The 17,263-nt window shown below is 34.7% G+C and overlaps 1 protein-coding gene across 6 annotated transcripts in view; it reads left to right on the forward strand.

Moving 5' to 3' along the window:
• The window catches only part of Pam (peptidylglycine alpha-amidating monooxygenase), a 177,609-nt gene that overhangs the window by 120,493 nt on the left and 39,853 nt on the right, over positions 1 to 17,263 (forward strand). For 3 of the 6 annotated variants that reach the window (XM_021726890.3, XM_013358992.4, XM_040272976.2), the window contains exon 14: positions 10,153 to 10,476. The exons of the other annotated variants lie outside the window; for them this stretch is intronic. In XM_021726890.3, the coding sequence (XP_021582565.1) occupies positions 10,153 to 10,476 (324 nt within the window). The remainder of the gene's footprint in view (positions 1 to 10,152; positions 10,477 to 17,263) is intronic. 6 annotated transcript variants of the gene reach the window in all.

The following is a 17,263-nucleotide window of genomic DNA, read 5'->3' on the forward strand; positions in this document are numbered from 1 at the left end:
GGAAGTTATGTGGAAAGCAGAGGTAGTGCAGGTCTCTAGAGCAGACAAGACACACACAATGATATCACTCACTTATGTCTTACGGTTGTCACTTTTAGGTAACAAATGCACGCTTTGTAAATTATCTTTATTTTGTATGCTTTATGATATATGTTTACTGTAACCATAGGTTCATCCAGAGCTTGCTACCAACATTGTTTAGGCAAAGAATAGTGAAACTAAGAAGGTTGGCAGCTGCAAGCAAGAATCTATATAAACTACATCTAGAAGTTTTGAATCTTAGTATTTTGCTTCTTTAAAGTTCAGAATATAAATGTAGTGGTCAAGTTTGTGTCCGTTGTATTGGGGATATTCAATATTTTTAAGAACTCAAAACAGAACTGAAAGGCAATGTCTGTAATACCAATGTGTCCTTGTTATTGTGCATTATGTTCTGTACAACATTTTTTTTTTTCTGCAGAAAGGGCCTTTAGCATGTTTTATTCAGTTTGCTCCAAACTCTTCTCATTGTAGTCTTTGTGCCCTCACATAATCAATCTTTCCACTCAAAGGTCAGCATGAGCTACTATATTCCCAAGGCAGGGAGAATATGACAAAAATACAATTTGTAGAGGGAAAACACTCCATGACCCCAGATAGTTAAAGGTCTTCAGACACCTTCTGTGAAACAGAATAATTTCACAGTGGTTTTATGCTAACAAAAATGAATTTCCATTGGCATGTTTTATCAAATAAGCAGAATCAAGGGAACAGGGTTGCAAGTTAAAAACACAACAGCATACTGTAAAGGCTTTCTGAAGTAACTATTGGTAAACATTTTCTGGATGAGTAAAACAAAGGTGAGTCTTGGTAGATAAGATTATATTTCTTTGCCTTGTTCAGAATGGGACATTCCTTCTGACCCCCCTAAAAGAATCCCAAGTGATTTTATTATCATATTCTCAGAGAATTCGAAGCACTCTGAATGCCACTTGGACTGCAGTTTTAAAGAAGATACAATTCTTGTGTGTAGTCCCGTTCAGTAAAAATTTCTCTGTTTGTTATGATTTATGAGCAGCTCACAAGTCTTTATTTATTGAACTCATCTATCAAACACAATTCCAAATACCCCCCAAGGCTCTGGGAAGCTGACTGAATGCTGTTTTGAATTGGTTTCCTAATAACGAGATAGGCAGATGTGAACGATCGTTTATCACACAGTTGAGTTTTCCAATACAGATCTTTGTGCGGTAGTTGCAAAAGCCATCATCTCCTATTTTCTCCTATTTTGCATTTTTCTCATTTTCTTAAGAAAGAGAAAAACCCATTTCTGATTGTTTTTTTCAATCAGATGAGCCCTATAATGGGAAAAATAATATAATAAAGTTGACTTCACTTGTGATCCTTGAGCTAGGCATGATGATGATGTGTTTTATTTCTTTAAGGCTTGAGAATAAGTGTGGTAATAACAACTAATAAGTAAACAATCAATAAAACCAAATTGGCTTTACCCAGAAGGGAAAATCAGTCGTGACTGAGTCATAGACCAAAGTATTAAAATTTAAAATGGGATGCTTTTATTTTTCCATTCCTCACATCCCTCTCATTAATCAGTTGGGTTGCATGGTTCTAAGCTCATTAGCTTGGTTACTTGGCATGTTTTGTCAGTGGTTAAATGGCTCACGAGCATCCTATTTACTCTCTATGTATCATAGAAATCATAGAGCAGTGTTAAGAGCTGTTTGTTTTGGGCAATGAAGTACTAGTTATTTATGTGAGAATTAGAATTTATATTCTGGAAAGTTATGAAGATAGTATTACTCATTTTTAAAACAGCCCCACAATTAAGAATTTATATTGTCCATGGGGGCTGGGATAGTGGCTCAGTGGTAGAGCACTTGCCTAGCATGTGTGAGGCACTGGGTTTGACTCTCAACACTGCATATAAATAAATTAAATAAAGGTCCATTGAAAACTAACAAAATATTTTTAAAAAAGAATTTATACTGTCCAAAAGTTAGAGATAATTTTTTTCTCATCTAGTAATTTTAAAGCGTTTTATTTTATTAAAAAAAAACTCATAGGACAGGTTTTCAATATTATGTTTCCATTTGGTTAATTCTCATCATGGTTGTGAAATGAAACCAGTGAAATTCCCGTGTTGGGAGGAGGGAACAGTGAATATTCCTTGCTAAATAAAAAATGTGCTTTGGGCCATAAGGTGTTTGATGCAAGCACACGGCTCACAGACTAGAGATTAGTTGATTGTGCCTGCATTCTCCTTTTCTCAACACAGTAGCTGCCACTGCAATTGTGTTTTACAAATACCAAACCCACTCAGTCAAGTTACTTAAAAGACCAGGGGCATTTCTGCCTTTCATAAGATAAGAATCAAGCGTGAAGGAATGGTTGGGGAAAATAAATGGGAATTCACTGCAGTATAAAATCATCAAGGAAAAAATTTATCTACTGATACAGAAACAAAGGGTGATATTTTTAACAAGTTATTTTTCTTTCTAGAATCACTAAAATATCTACTACGATAGAAACAGTACTAATCATTGGGAATACGACAGTGAATAAGAAATGAGAGGTTTTTATTGCTTTCATATCCTGTGATTTATACATTCCCAGAGGTAATTTAAATGTATAAAAACTGTTTAGAACATTGTATAGAATTTGATCATAGATGTAAAGTGTCTTAACAATTGAAAGTAAAAACTACTGAAAAGAACAAAAAAATTTTCTGAATTTTTTTAAATCTTTTTCTTTGGTGGAGAGGTAGTATGAGAAATTAAATCCAGGAGCATTCTGCCTGTGAGCTATATCCCAAATCCTTTTTAAATTTTTTTATTTTGAGACAGAATCTAACTAAGTTGCCCAGGCAAGCCTTGTACTTGCTCTCCTCCTGCTGCAGCTTTCTAAATAACTGGGACTGCAAGTGTATGCCACCATGTCTGGCTCTACTACTTCTTGTATCCATGAAAACTAATCAGTAGTAGTAGTAGTAGTAGTAGTAGTAGTAGTAGTAGTAGTAGTAGTAGCCCTACCAGGGATTGAACCCAAGGTGCTTAACCAATGACCCACATCCCCAAACATGTTTTTTATATTTTACTTAGAGATAGGGTCTCACTGAGTTGCTCTGGGCCTTGCTAAATTGTGGAAGCTGGCTTCCCAAGCCTCTGGGATTACAGGGGTGCACCACTGTACCTGGCTATTAGTCTATTCTTTAAGCCAATTTGTGTGCAAAATGCTATGATGTATATGTATTTAACAAGTTTACAAGATTCTCATGTTATGGTATGGACAGTTAGAACAAGTATTCAGTTAAAGAATAAATCCAGCTCCTGAACTCAGGAGAAAATTAATTTGAAAAGTTAAAAGAAAATGAGTAAGATTGCCAGATAATAGGTGAATTCATATGAAAAAGTTTAATGGTCAGCACAGGAAAGAGAGAAAATTCTAGATTCACTACATTGACCAGTTTTAGAAGGTTTATTTGTCAGTTTTCATTACTATAACAAAATACCTGTGGAAGGATAATTTTACAAAGAAAAAAATTATTCAAATAAGTTCACACTTCTGGAGGCCTAGGACCCACATCCAGTGATGGCTTTCCAGATGGTATAGTCCCACAGTATAGAACATCACATGGTAAAAGAAATGGAGTACACACATGTACTTCTTCTGGTGTGTCTATCTTTCTGTCTGTCTGTCTCTCTCTCTCTTTTCATAAAACCAGCAGTATCCAATCATGGTGGATCACACTTTATGACCTCATCCAGTCTTAATCACTTCCAAAAGCTCTTCCTTCAAACACAATAGTCAGAATATGTTTCCATCCTCTAAATACCTCATATTGGGGATTAAACATGTGAACCCTTGAGTTCAAACTCAATTAGTAGTCAACTGTCAACCAATCTCTTTTAAAAGAATCCCAGTTCAACTTCTTACTGGTTGTGCAGATTAGTACTATGCCTTTTGTTTCCTCATCTAAAATGAGGACAATAATAATAACCATTTCATAGAAATTAAATTGCATAAATTACTTAGCAAAGTGACTGAGTTTACTAGCTCTAAAAAATATTAGGTGCTATTATTATTGTACATAGTTTACAAAGTACTTTTTAAAATACTTATTTATTTATTTATTTAAATTAGGTATATATGACAGCAGAATGAATTTTAATTCATTATACACAATTGAAGCACAACTTTACATTTCTATGGTTGTACACAATGTAGCATCACACCATTAAAAAATTAGTTATACATGTACCTGGGGTAATGATGTCCATTTCATTCTACCATCTTTCCTGCCCCCATGCACCCTCTCTCCCCTTTGCCCAATCAAAGTTCCTCAATTTTTCTCATGCCTCACCTCTCCCCATTATGGACCAGCATCCACTTATCACAGACAACATTCAGCCTTTGTTTTTTTGGGATTTGCTTACTTTGCTTAGCATCATATTCTCCAACTCCATTCATTTGCCTGAAAATCCCATAATTTTATTCTATTTTAATGCTGAGTAATATTCTATTGTGTACATATACCACAGTTTCTTCATCCATTCATCTATTGAAGGGCATCTAGGTTGCTTCCACAGTTTAGATGAAGATTAAAATGATTCAAGAACTGAGCTGCTGTGAACATTGATGTGGCTGCGTTACTAAAGTATGCTGATTTTAAGTCCTGTGGATACCAAGAGAACAAACAACCCAATCAATAAATGAGCTAAAGAGTTGAACAGACACTTCTCAGAAGAAGATGTACATTCGGTCAACAAATATATGAAAAAATGTTCAACATCGCTAGTAATTAGAGAAATGCAAATCAGAACTACTCTAAGATTTCATCTCACATCAGTCAGAATGGCTGCTGTCAAGAATACAGACGACAATAAATGTTGGTGAGGATGTGGGAGAAAAGGCAAACTCGTACATTGCTAGTGGGTCGGTAAATTGGTGCAACCAATCTGTAAAGTCGTATGGAAATTCCTTAGAAAACTTGGAATGGAACCACCATTTGACCCAGCTATCCCACTCCTTGGTCTATAAAGTACTTTTTATATGTTATTTTTGTCAATAATAGGTGTGGTAAGAAACTCCAAAGTTTTCCTAGCACTGTCCCATTTTATTCTTTGTATAAATATGAATAACACCCTTCCCTTTTCATAAGTGTTCCAGTTTGGAAAATACATTATATGGTTGCCTTAGCAGTGGGTCTCAGAATTAGGGATAACCATCCAGAAAAACATACGTTGACAGAGCTGAGGAAAAACTATCTGTGGAATAGAACCCAGGAGAATCAGAAAAAGTAAGGTGCCATCAATCACAAGTTAGTTCCATAGCATCTGTTTTTGTTTTGCTTTGTCTTGGCTTGTTTATGGTACTAGGGACAGAACCCACGGTGATCTACCTTTGAGGTACATCCCCAGCTTTTCTTATTTTTTGTTTCAAGACAGGATCTCACCAGGTTGCTGAGTCTGGGTTGGAATTTGCAAACCCCCTGCCTCAGTCTTCTGAGTGACTAGGATTACAAGGTGTGCACTTCCATGCCTGGTTAAAGCAGCTTTTATATCATTCCAGAAGGTTTTAACTTTCTAAATCAGACTGGAAACCTGTTCTGAGGAAGGAAACCAGCCTTTCGGTATGTCAGTTGAAGAATAATAAGAATTCCAAGGGAGTACAGTTGGTAGGGAAAGAAAATATCATGTTGACAAGTCAGCATAATTTAGACTTTGTGATACACTGATGAAAGAGGCCAGATCCAATTTTTTGGATTGATCAGCTCAAAACACAGTATTGTCACTGGGAGAGATACTAAGTTTTAAAAAAAAATATGGAGAGAAGATAAAGAACTCAGTTGTATACATAATAAATTCATACGCCTGTGAAAGAGACATGCAAGTGGAAATTTCCAGAAGTTTTATGTAACAGTTTGGTGTTAGAAGAACACCAGATCTTGACACCATTTGCCTGGAGGTGGTAGTTTAAGCCTTGTGAGTGACTGGGATTACTTAGTAAAAAGAAACTGTAGCCAGGAGGGGAAATATGCTAAAAATAGTTGTTATGCAATGCCAACCTTTTCCTTTGATAGGCAAAAGAAAAACAGGAAGAAAAGATAGCTGGTAGAGCTCTGTAAAGAACACTGTGGAAGGGGCTGGGATCGTGACTCAGTGATAGAGCGCTCACCTGGCATATGTAAGACACTGGATTCAATCCTCTGCACCACAAAAATAAAATAAAGGTATTGTGTCCAGAGAGAGAGCGAGAGAACACTGTGGAAGCGGAGTTTCTGATGGAGACTCATCCATCCTCCATGTCTCCAGTTGGCCGAGGTGATGAGACTTTTGGCTTTGGCAGTTGCTGAGTCTGGGCTGAAACTTGGCAACCTGAGTGGATCTCTGGATCCATTCATGAAGAAGCCATATAGTGGTGAAGAAGGAGATAAAAGCACATGTCTTTATTTAAGGAGGGAAGAGGATGTGAGGACAAGGAAAACAAAAAGCCCCCCTTTCACTCTCCAGTATTAGTAGACACTGGCCACGCATGGAGGTTTAAATTAATTAAAAGTAAGTAAAATTTAGAATTTCCTCAGTTACACTAGCCACATTACAAATACTCAGTAACCCCCTGTAGCGGGTGGCTATAATATTGGAAGGGCAGACAGAATATTTTCATCATCACAGAAAGGTTTTTCGTACAGTGCTGGAATTTGTAATGGAAATGGCAAGATGGAAGAGTTTGAAAGATATGTTACATCGTGGGAGGATCTCTCCCCACCTCCACATCACTCAAGATAAGCCTTAAGTGAGTGTGTTTATAGTCTGTGAGGCAAGTGAGGCAGAGAAGTTGTATTAGAAAAGAAAAGAGAGCACATAGGAAAGACTAGGGTGTGGGGGCAGGGCTGGCATCCAGAACACGATAGTAGGAATAGTTCCTTCTCTGTAATAGATGAAAAAAGTACAGATACAATGGCTCCTTAGGCAAAGTCAAGAAGCAAATAACTATAGCAGCCATACTGACCTGTTGAGAAAATAGAGTGCTATAAATTTTAAAAAGAAGTTTTTTTTCTTTTTGCCTATTTATAACTTTCCTATGTACACACATGAATTTACCACAGTGAATTTCATCATCATGTAGATACACAAGATACTAATTTAAAAAACTATAATGCAATAACAGAAAGATCAGTAGCATATAGGGAGGGAACAGGGGAAGGGAGATGGGGAGAAAAAGGGAAGTACTGAGGACTATATTAGAACACATTTTATCCATGCTTTTATAATGATGTCAAGATGAATCCTATTATTATATATAACAAAAAAGAACTAATTTTAAAAAGGAAAAATACCAAAAAATAAAATAAACTTCAATAGAGAAAAACAAAGAAACAAAGAAAGAATATTCCAACATTTGACTAGGAAATACGCACTGACTTTAAAATTTTAGATAAGCCATAGTTTGCAGCAGATACATGTTGAAACTAAAGTTTATCTTTTTAATTAGTAATCAAAGAAGCTACAATTAGTGGTACCTGCTTTATTACGGTATGCCCAGGACTAGGTATTTTACATTAACTACCTTTAAATCCACAAAACAAATCTCAAATATAGTTATTATATTTGAGGTTAAGAAATTCATTTAAAGGTACAGAGTAACTACTAAGTAGGGTTTCACAAGTATGAAATATAGACTAGCAGGGGACAGTTAAGAGTACAGGGAAAAGTTGGGAGTGGTGATGCACGCCTATAATCCCAGCTCCTCCTCGGGGAACATTAGTTCAAAGCTAGCCTCATTCAGCAAAAGCAAGGTGCTAAGCAACTCAGTGAGACCCTGTCTCTAAATAAAATACAAAATAGGGTTGGGGATGTGGCTTAGTGGTGGAGTGCATCTAAATTCAATCCCTGCTACCAAAAATAAAAGGGTACAGGGAAAGACCTGAGTACTCTATGTACACACAGTAGACACCCCTAATTTGAATTGTCAGGAAGGTGTTTTGGATATAAGTGGCTGAAAGGCTCCCAAGAACTGAAGGTTGAGGAGCTAGTTGATGAACGGCAGCATGTTATCCAGGAAGAAGAAACAAAGTTGACATTAAAGGAAGTAGAATTCCAAGATAGCTGGAGTATAACCTGAAAAGACAGAAAAAGTTGAGAGATGGTACAGAGATCAATCACCCAACCTCCTTAGTTCATGTTTTGCTCCATCCATTGTATTCCTCAGAGATGTTTCTTAAATAAAGATCTTAATATACTTAAGAAAAAAATGGTTAACATTTCAGTATTTTATCTGCCCATCTAGCTGATAAACCTAAAGAGGGGTAAAAAATAAAAATAATAAATAAAGCAATTTTCTATCTTGTATATGAGAATTAAGAGATAGCCATCTAGTGGCCTTTCTCCTATGTAAAGAGGTATTTATAGAAATTCTGCTCGGAGCTATGCTCTCATAAGCTCAGTGCAACTTGCATTGCAGCCAAGATCATTACATTGTTTTAACCGTGTTTGCTTTCTTAAACCAGTGATAATTGTAATGACAATTTCAAAGAAACTGGAGTGATCTGCATTTAGTATTTTATCACCACTGTTACAACATTTCCTAACAAAGCTGAAGGACTGCAAATTCTGAGCCTGTAATCTGGCATCAGTATTAGCCCCACGACATTAATCAAGTTTTTAAACTATGTTGTTTTTTCTAAAATCTCTCCCTGAAATTACCTTGTGTCTTATTTTCTATATAAAATGTCTTATTGTACAAGTGTATTAAACTGTTTATATTTAGCATGTGGGGCAGGAGAATTTAGCAGTAATGGATTAATTTTTCTTCTGAGAGGCAGGATGCCACCTGTGGCCTAACCAGTTTGGTTGAGTTATAATTTGCTTTGTTCATTTTACAGAAATTACCCTTATTAGTTGGTAATTATTTTCTGATTGAATATTTCACCTGGGATAAGCTGATTTCATGGGCAAGAACTGAAAACCTACTTGGAATAAGTATGACTATATGTATACCTTACAGAATTTATAAAAAACATTTTGGAAAGACTTCATATTCCCTTGCACCAATTTCTTAATATATTCTTTGGTGGAATGTATCATGGCTAAACCAGTCACCATTTTTATTTCCAAATATCCACAAAACAGGTTTTATAAATGTTATATTTTGGTGCTATTAATTTAATTAAAATGTAGGCAATAGGATTCTATAATCACAAGTAATTTCTTCATTAGCAGTAATTAATTCAGGGTGAGGGTAAGGACAGGAAGAACTGGGGGTTATCATAGAATGATTTCATGTTTCGCATTCAACACAGATTTAAAGCCATAGATGTAAATGATGAAGGTTAAAATAATTCAAGAACTTTCTGTAGACATTTTTCTATCTGTGACCATATTTGATAAATAATTGTTGTGGGGGAATTGGATTATTATTTTTAAGTTCCTTCCTTACTATATGTAGGAAAGTATAAAACACACTTAGTGGCAAATTATTCTAATGGTTTTAGTTTGTTAACATATTCTCCTTTGTTTCAAACTAACTTCAAACTGTTCTTTGCTTACAAAATTATTCTCTCATTTTTTATTTAGAGGAAACAAGTGGAATGATTTGAAGTAGCATTACTAACAAAATAGTGATAAAACTGGTATACCAAGTGCCAAATGAACACATATGTGATATTTTGTTGTATTTTACAGGATCTTCTTGGAAAACAACATATATAATTCTTTCTGATAGCTTAAACTTTAATAGAATTTAAAAAAAACTTCACAGGGTTTGCCTGTAAAGATATCTTTTCTCTAACATAGCTGTTGGTATTTTATTTTACAAATCTGAGGAACTCTTAACTTTCATATCAATTAAACTATACTGTGAAAGCTGTTGATTGAATTGTACCATGAAATCACATGTGCACTATTTTGTTTTGACTAATATGTCAATAGGCAAAATATGTGTACTCTTGACAGAAAGAAGTAGAAGGTAATTGAAATGTGAAGGTATATTATTCTTCCACTGAGTAATTCTTTGTTTTCTTTTTCCTATACTTGTTGAAAGCAACCTTGTCTCTCACTATGAAGAATCAAGAGTTGATATTTTTAAGGCACCAAATTTTGTAAATTTTACAATCTCATCAACCCTCCACCTCTTTATCTCTTCTCTTTTCCACAGGTGATTTCTATTCACTGCTTTCCAAGCTGCTAGGAGAAAGGGAAGATGTTGTTCATGTGCACAAATATAATCCTACAGAAAAGGCAGAATCAGAATCAGACCTGGTAGCTGAGATTGCAAACGTAGTCCAAAAAAAGGATCTTGGTCGGTCTGATGCCAGAGAGGGTGCAGAACATGAGGAAAGGGGCAATTCTGTTCTTGTCAGAGACAGAATTCACAAATTCCACAGACTAGAATCTAACTTGAGGCCAGCAGAGAGCAGAGCTTTCTCATTACAGCAGCCCCTGCCTGGTGAAAGTACCCGGGAACCAGAACACACAGGAGGTGCGTTTAGGGTTTTTTTTTTTTTTTTTTTTTTTTTTAAGTGTAAAATGCTACAATCCACATTAGCAAAATCTGAAGGGAATAAAAATGTATGGGTGAAAAATCATCAATGAAAAAGACTTTTTAGAGAAAATATTACTCAGATTTAAGATATCAGATACTACCTTTGTTGAGGAGTTCTTTTTTGAAGTGGGGAATGTTCCAATACTACATGAATTCAGTGTCTGTTCCATAGGTAAACCAGAGCTATAAGGACCAAAAATAGTTGGATCATTTGGGGGATGGTGGCATATGAAATTCAGGGTAACAAATCAACATTTTTCCATTTTGCTCAATGGAAAGAAATTGAAAATTCAAAACCTCACATGTAAGTCCCAGTGTATGCAATGCTTATACACTATCTTCTTTAACAGTAATTAAATTTCCCTCAAAGGAATCTTATACTTTCAATATTCTAGTCCAACTGACTTATAAAATGTAACTATTTTGTGACTTTGATTTCTCAAGTTCCATTATCAGTTGCTATTTTAATTGCATATTTATTTCTGAAGGGACCTCCAGTAAGTCAATAACTATCAGATTTATCTTTATTTCTAACCAAGATTGGCTTCCATAATTAGAGGACAATACCTTATTCCCTTCAGGTTTCTGTATGGGCGAGCTGTAGATGCCTCATCTTTGTCTTTAATTGTATTGTGGCCTCTGTGATATTGATTGTGTTTCATGTTACCTGCTAATGTGGAAAGCCAGATAATACAGCATGTGGAGATAATCTCCAAAAAAGTAACGGATATGCATGTGTGGCAGCTGTCCATGCGTGGGCTGGAATGGCACTGGCTGCCAGCTTGATGTTTTCAAATTCAGCTTTGCAGGAAGCCATAAATTATTCAACACCCAGCTGATTTTTATTTATAATTGAAAAAAATTAGCATACAGCGCCTTTTGCTCACATGGAAGTTTCAAGCATTGTCCTTTGGGATGCATCTAATGGTTTCTCTGAGATGTTAACTGGAACTTGGACTTTTAACTTCACATTTAAACAGGTTCAGCCCTGCTCTAACTTATCCTAAATTTGTCTAATAAAACTGTGTCTCAAGAGATGGTCCCTGGACCCCCTTGCCTGAGAATCACCTAAGGTCTTTAAGTAAAATTTAGATGACAACTGAATTGGCACCTGTGATGGCACCTGTAAGGTTCAGTGTTAAGATGTGCAGTGTATCATGCAGTGCCCATTCCATAAACACAGGATTGTCTGATCTATATTAAACATAGTGAATTTTTAACCCAAACAATATGGAAATATAAAAGGCAAAAAAGGCTTCTTTGTGAGAATAGGATTCTGTTCATGTGTGAAACACTATAGTTGTAGCACACTTTTTTCCATGACTTATCTTTATTACTCTTGGCTTTGAAATGATATCATGGATATTCATAAGCATCACTAGTATCAGTATAAAATCAGAATTTGACATAGGGCATATTTTTTTTTAAAACTTGAAACCTGCTTTCTAAGAAAAAAAAAAAAAGCCAAATCTCCTGTATCTTCCAGGTTAAATACATAAAGGTGCTTGGGAGAAAATGTTTCTCCAGGATTTAGTTGCCTTTTATCATATATGTATGAATCTGATTTTAATGAATCAAAATCATAGCAAAAATCCTAACTTTGTAAAGAAAGTGTACATGTGTTTCTTTTCTGAAATGACTTATTTAATGTTATTTCACTAATTCCAAAAGTTTTTAAAAATTAAATGCAAAAAAGCAAACTGTAGGGCTGGGGTTGTGGCTCAGTTGTAGAGTGCTTGCCTAGCATGTGTGAGGCACTGGGTTTGATTCTCAGCACCACATATAAATAAATAAATAGATAAAGTAAATATATCAAATTTCACAGTTAGCCTAAGACTTTGTCTTAATTTGCTTTCACTGTTTATTATTGCACAATGCAATATCTAAGTTTTTATTTGACGTTGTGTCACTCCTTTGGGTAAGCCAAAGGAAAGCTGACCCTTCCATTTTGCAAAATAAAAATGCAGAAAGTTATTCACATGTAAAGCCCTAAGAATATATATATTGGTAGTCTAATTCATGTGTATTCCTGAGGGTATGGGCAAGGGGAATAAGTTTGATGAATAATCTTTCATCCTTTTCCTCATGCCTTTTCTTTATACTCTAGGCAAAGCTGAGAATGGACCCTAAAGGTCTGGAAGAATTTTTTCTCTCTCTGAGTGCCTAATTTTCTATAAGGAATTGTGTGAACTGAAAAGAGGAAAGTAACTTTTTATATGAAATTTTATTGTCAAAAATATAAGACTATTGTGTGGCTTGATATTATTATAGCTCATTGTAATTTCAGATACAATGAGATATATTATTAGACATTGACTTATTTGAATGAGGTCACAAGTCTGAATTTAAAATTGGACTTTATGAATTCCAATGTGCACTTTCTAATTCCTTATAATTCAGTAGACTTGAACTTGATTCCTTAGTGCAGATATACTTCCTGGGAGTTCTGGATCCTCACTGCTTAAAAACTGGAAGCTTCCACTTAGGGCCCAATTCTGTGTCCCCAGTTCTTGGAACCAGCACAGTCCCAAAGGTGTTTTAGCAATGGCACTTTAGATTTCATTGACTGGTTCACCAGTTGGAACTGCAGTATGATATCTTATCCAACTGACTAACTTACAGTTCAGAGACGCAATTAATGGATCAGCTCAAAACTCTATTATGATTCTGTATGGTAGGCTCAGGAATACGTGAGAGTTTCAAAAATAGTGCCATTTTGTGAACCTTTAGTTTGATCAGGATTCTACTTGCTTCCATACCCTGGCATCTGCCTTTAATGTTGGGTTCTCCACATGATTTAGGGTTGAATATCATTGAGTACCAAGCTTCATAATGAGCACAGTGGAGAGACAGTTTCCAGTTTTGCACAACATGTTTTCATTGTGTCTTATCTAAGAGTACAAATATCCACAAACAATGCAGCTTATCCCCAACCAATTCTCCATTTGACCAAGATAAAATTTGGAACCCACTTCAAGGAGGTAGTGTAATGAATGTAGCAGACTCCAGGCTCCCTACCAGCTTTGAATTCAAGCTATACCATTTACTGTGTGGGCCCTTAGCAAGTTTTGTTTTTTGCTTCATTCTCTAATCTTTAGGTTTTCCAACTACAAAATGAGGGTTATAACAGCACAATTCTCATAGGTTTTGAGTGGGGTTCAAATGAACATATATGGAAAGTTTTCCTAACAGTGAAAAATAAAAAAACATTTATAACATGTTATGACACTTTAATAATACTTATGATGATTATTGCTACCTTAATGTCATGTTGAATTGAGATCCAAAAATTAAATACCAAAGTATAAATATTAATTACTTTATCTTAAGTAGCATTTGTAAACGATATTTCTCTTGCAGGGTATAGGAAAGCTGCAAAATTTCACACTTTAGTAATTTAAATAAGTGTTTGGCAGTGTTCTATCATGATGAAGGTTTGTGGCTCTTCCCATCTCTCATCACTCACATTGATCTACCTTGGTGTTTGTGTGTCGTATATGATGTACAGTGTAGAAATATTCAATTTGGTTATCTGGGCAACAAATGCATTCCTTTTTATCCTTCATGTAGTTTAATTACTGCCATTATTAGTTTAATATCTACTTTGAGATAGAATTGATTGAATAGAAATAAAATCTTAGCTGTCTTTCTACTAGTTGCCTTCTGGAAACTGGGCTTATTGAACAAACAATGAAAAACTAGATATAGCTATTCTAGCAGGAAGGCTTTATTGCACTACTATTTATTAACTATAAAAGACTGATTCAGCATATACTGCTAACTTTTGGATGTTAAACTACATTGCATTTGTGACACTTCTGATCAGGTAAGAAGAATCACTCAGAAGGTCTACTCTTATGATGCATTGAGCTTTTTCATTAATTCCTATGAATAATTCATTTATTTTCGAGACCATTCTTATCTCATTCTCAGTCATATGTTTACTACTGGGCAAGTCTCACAGAATTCCTAGGATAAAGTAAGGCATTTTCTTGGTTGAACTTTCATCTCTGGAGAGGAAGCAAGTAACAATTTGCAACTACATAGCACTTACTTTGAACCCAGCTAAGTGTTCTAGATTCATTAACTCATTTAATCCCCCCAACAACTCTATTTATAAACCTTTTTTAGATAGAAAGAAATCGAAGCAAAGAAAGGTGCCCAAGTTCCATAGTTTAAGGAACCAAGAAGCAAAACAAGGCAGACTGGCTCCTGAGTCTTATTTTTTAGTCACTTTGTTATTCTGCATCTCACAAAAATATAAACTATACATAAAAGACAGATAGATAATAGATACATAGGAAGTTTAATTTTCATTTAATCATCTTTGTTTACAATTATAATAACTATAGATGTAGATGACTTTTGATCATGCTTACTCAGTCAATTGCCAAGCCGTTTGACCAAAATTAAAATTTCATTTACAATGAAAGAAACTTTAATTCTGCAAATGCTTTGGAGCCCCTGGTTGAATCTCACCTCTCTTTCTCACTTCTTCCCCATTAAGTTAAAATTATAATTATTTCTTGTTTTCTTTTTGTCTTCGGGATAAATATTTCTCCTATAGTTCTACTTAATTATGGTTATTGCTGGCACTTCTGATTAATAACAATCCCTAATCAAAATAAAGCATCTTTTCTTTACTCAGTGAAAATTGGCAAGTGCAGGAAAAGCAACCACTACATTTTGGGTTTGTTTGGAATGTTCTAGTAATTTTATCAGGCTCTTTTTCCTTAGGCTTAAATCTCAGAGTTGGCTTATCCTGCCCCTTGCCTGCCCCCTCTCCCCCAACCACCAAACACAAACAGGATTCCTCTCCAGTTTTCTAAACATCTTGAAACACATTCTGAAATCATAAACATCCTCCTGTGTTCTGAGTGGACTATTCTCTGCCCTCTCTATACTCAGCAAGCTCCACCCCCTTACCTTTTAGTGCCCACACAAATATTGCTCCTCTGAGAGATCTCCCAAATAGACCTTCACCTAACCCCAGTCCAGCCCAAGCAAACTTCAGTCAGAAGTGTAGACTGATGCCTGTCTTCCTGCACTGTTGTGTCAAAAGTATTTTGTTATTATTGTATCCCATTACATTCCCATCCTGTTTTTTAAATATCTCTATTATATCTTTATATTTGTCAAAGCCAAAAAACACATTTTATTTCTTTGTGTTTTCCAGTTCTAGTATAATGCCCTATAAAAAACACACTTAGGAAATATTTGTCAAAGATGCTTCATTGAAATTGTCATAGTTCTGGGTTTGAAATTATATATTTTTTACTTCATCTATCTCTACCAGTCCTTGTGTAGCACAGATAAATGAATGCCCTTTCAAATGCTTATTAATAATTTCATGTGAAAGCAGCATTGATCAGTAACATTAATCTTTCTTGGAAAGTGTACAATTTTTTAGAGATTTATTGATGAAATTCTAATAGTAATATTTAATTTTTCTCACAGTAGTATTTTTTTCTAAATATATGACATAATATGAAGCTAAACATTTACCTTTATTTATAATGAATATAAGTAATTTTTATAGGAAAACTAAACTTGTTATAAAAATTGTTATATATCAGTTGAAAAATGACACCATTTTAAAATCTCAGGAGGGGGCTGGGGTTGTGGCTCAGAGGTAGAGCACTTGCCTACCATGTGTGAAGCCCTGGGTTTGATCTTCGGCACCACATAGAGATAAATAAAATAAAGATATTTTAAAAAATAAATAAATAAAATCTCAGAATTTTTTTCACTTTTTTTCATCTTTTAGAAATCACAATGAAGTTATATCAAAGCCACTAAGATCAATAGATTATATAAATTTATCTTATTTTTTAAAAAAATTGTTTCTTCTAATAAATTTTTAAAACCAGATTTTAAAATATAAGTGATCAAGCTTTAATTAATCTTATCATTTACCATCTGAATTTAAAGTAGCTCACACTTAAGAGACTGCGTTTGATGCCCGTGGTCATATGTAAGAAGTTTGTATTTAATTTCCAAGTTAAAACTGTAAATCTACAGAATTAACTTAGTCATGTTTTGACTTGTTTCTTAAAGTCTAAGGGGAAACTAATCTAGAATTTTTAATTTCTCCATGATTGAAAGTGTTAAGTAAAGGATAGGGGAAAAATTTGTGTAATTTTTTCAGTAAAGATTTGAAATTTTACTTAATTGGAGATTTTTAAATAATCATTCTTGATGATGGGGTCTGAAGTCTGGCTCAAGGCTAAACTTGTCTTCCCATCAAAGGAGAAAATGACATGATGATTCCAATACCATTATAGTGTTGTGTGATTCTCAAGTAGTGACAAGCAGAGAAGGGAAAAACAGTTGTATTAATTCCATCTACTTATACCACTCTTTTAAATGACAGACTTAATTCATGATCATTTAATCTTAAAAGTAATAACCTTGAATTGCCTAACCAAAAAAAAAAAAAAAAAAAAGGAAAGAAAATAAAAAAGAACCAGTGACTGAGGCATCAACATCCTGGATCAACATTCACAGAGGAGAACATGAACTGGGTTCTCCTTTAGCTATCTAGAATTTCTGGCAAATAAGGATACCCATATTCTATAAATTTTAAACTCTTAGCTAGGTAATTTTAATAAATGTCAAGTATTTTAAATAAAGTCAAATACAATTCAATAACTTTTCTATATATTTGATACTAAAATAACCAGATTATTCATGGTGTTAGACTTCACACGTTTCCTTATACATC

Source organism: Ictidomys tridecemlineatus, chromosome 1, assembly GCF_052094955.1.
Source record: "Ictidomys tridecemlineatus isolate mIctTri1 chromosome 1, mIctTri1.hap1, whole genome shotgun sequence".
Classification (NCBI taxonomy): domain Eukaryota; kingdom Metazoa; phylum Chordata; class Mammalia; order Rodentia; family Sciuridae; genus Ictidomys; species Ictidomys tridecemlineatus.